The sequence below is a fragment of the Penicillium oxalicum genome, chromosome V, assembly GCF_001723175.1.
Source record: "Penicillium oxalicum strain HP7-1 chromosome V, whole genome shotgun sequence".
Taxonomy (NCBI): domain Eukaryota; kingdom Fungi; phylum Ascomycota; class Eurotiomycetes; order Eurotiales; family Aspergillaceae; genus Penicillium; species Penicillium oxalicum.
The window spans coordinates 510,706-512,727 of NC_064654.1; the positions used below are offsets into that span (position 1 = coordinate 510,706).

The 2,022-nt window shown below is 48.9% G+C and overlaps 2 protein-coding genes across 2 annotated transcripts; both read right to left on the reverse strand.

Moving 5' to 3' along the window:
• Window positions 1-177, reverse strand: POX_e06307 (uncharacterized protein; the record flags this gene model as incomplete). The annotated part of the gene is made up of 2 exons (XM_050115130.1): window positions 1-51; window positions 136-177. 2 exons carry the CDS (start codon window positions 175-177, stop codon window positions 1-3), a joined length of 93 nt encoding a protein of 30 aa, XP_049967590.1.
• A 1,369-nt stretch (window positions 178-1,546) lies between these two features.
• On the reverse strand, window positions 1,547-1,735 carry POX_e06308 (uncharacterized protein; the record flags this gene model as incomplete). Its single annotated transcript, XM_050115131.1, has 1 exon — window positions 1,547-1,735. One exon carries the CDS (start codon window positions 1,733-1,735, stop codon window positions 1,547-1,549), a length of 189 nt encoding a protein of 62 aa, XP_049967591.1.
• Window positions 1,736-2,022: the final 287 nt, after the last annotated feature.

Consider the following 2,022-nt stretch of genomic DNA (forward strand, 5'->3'; position numbering starts at 1 on the left):
TCATCGAGCTTCCTGCTCCTCCGGCGATCGACAATATCGGGGATCACCTCCCTTAAAGGGTTCGTTGGCCAGAGTGCAGGGACCAACGGATGTGAACACGATTTGGGACTAGATGATGTGATGTCCACCACGAACGATATCTCCAGCCACGGGAGGATTCGAGCGCCGTGCACTCATGATGATGATCAACACATGGCCCGTTTCAAAAGCGGATGAGTGACATAGGCAGTGTTTTGTAGGTACGAGATCAGCTGTGGAATCAGAGACGGTACAAAAACTCCAGTACGTACGTATATGGGTTGAAGTTGCCCCGAAGGAAACAAACGCTCAAAATTCACGGGCCGTGTGGATACAAACCTACGCTGGCGTCTGGAGTCTGCAGTCCGTAACTCTATACAGCCCCGAAGATGACGACGATTGGCTCTTCGATCAATAATTGCGAGTCGAGTGATGGGTTTGGACCTTATCTTTTTTCAAGAGGATCATCTACCCTCTGCGCTCAGGGCTGTCATAAACCCTACGTATGTGCCGACTCGCCCTGTGTGGAAATATAAAAAGGGCGCTAACAAAGTCAATAAAAATCCATTTTCGTCATTGCACCATTTCACCAGTATCGACCTTCTTAAATAGTCTAATGGTTGACCCGAATGCCAAGACTCTGCCCGTCCAGACTTGGAAGATCTTCACAGCCTCTTTTTTTCCCGCCCGATCGGCAGGTTTCCATGCGACGTTTGGTATGTATGGTCATACAATCTGCCACAATACAAACGCGAGTTGTGATTACGGGCTGTGGCCTGTTTTGAGTTTATCTGTTCATCTTCTTCTCCTCCTCCTCTTTTTCTTTTTCAAAAGGCCCAATAACAAAATCAGACTCAGAAAGTAAAGAATGTTACGGTGCAGCTTTTTTCATGTGTAGTGTGTGTGTACGATTCGAGGGACAGCAGAAATTCTCAAAGCCCGAGCAGCCAGATATAGGACACGAATGATGGGCATCCAGTCCATCAAACGTTCTAGACAAGAGTGATCGTCGCAGAGCCCACTTGAGAGGACGCCCGGTGGGCTGGGTGGGGGGAATGCAAGAGGAAGGAAGAGGCAGGGAGATTGTAGAGCATCCGTTCAAGCAAGGCGAGCTCGCTATGATGGTGGTACAAACAAGCAGCCGGCATGATGCAGTTGGACCATGTGATGTGTAGACGAACAAAACGCTCTCTATTTTAGGGGGGGGTGTGAGAGTCAGGCCGGTGCAGCTACCTTCTTTGCCTGCTGCATGTTGGATCGTTCAGTCCGCGTTGCATCTTGACACAGACTACCAGGCACCTCGCTATGTACATAGTGACAGTCTACATTGAAAGTTGAACGTACGTGAGAACGTTACGAGTAAACAAGAGTACATCAATTCTCACGAGGCCACCACTCTACTTTCGAAGCTTTCAAAGGGGGAAAGAAAAGCATTGCTCGATGTCTTTCTTTCCCATGGATCCTACCGCCTGATAATTGGGTCAACTCACGAGAACCCGCTTGAAGACTCCCACACACACTCTCTCTCTCACTCACCCATTTTGAGTTTCTCGCCCAACCGCACCTGAGACGCTGGTGCCGTTCTGGCGCTGTTCCGTGGACCTTCTCCCTTGTTTCGAGATCGGATCGCAACAACTTTATCCTGCACCAAAGTCGGATCGAAGGCGGGACTGCAGCTGCTTTTTTTCTTTTCTTTCTTTTTGGCAAAGAGAGGCATGCCTGTTTTCAGATAGCCAAAGTCGATTGATGCAGGATGACTTGTCACGTGTGCGGATGGAGGATCTATGTTCTTCTAGCTACTGAAAATATTCAGTATGTATATTTGAGAACTCACCGACAGGAGATCGACCGAGCAATGATACGGTCTGAACTTGGGAAGTTGGGGTGTATAGCCTTCGATAACCTACTCCTCTACTGGCAGAGCAGAGTCCGCGGCATGACCAAGTAGATTGAATTGCCGGAGTTTTGAGTCTCGAGTTCCGGTTCCATGGATAAAAGGCACTC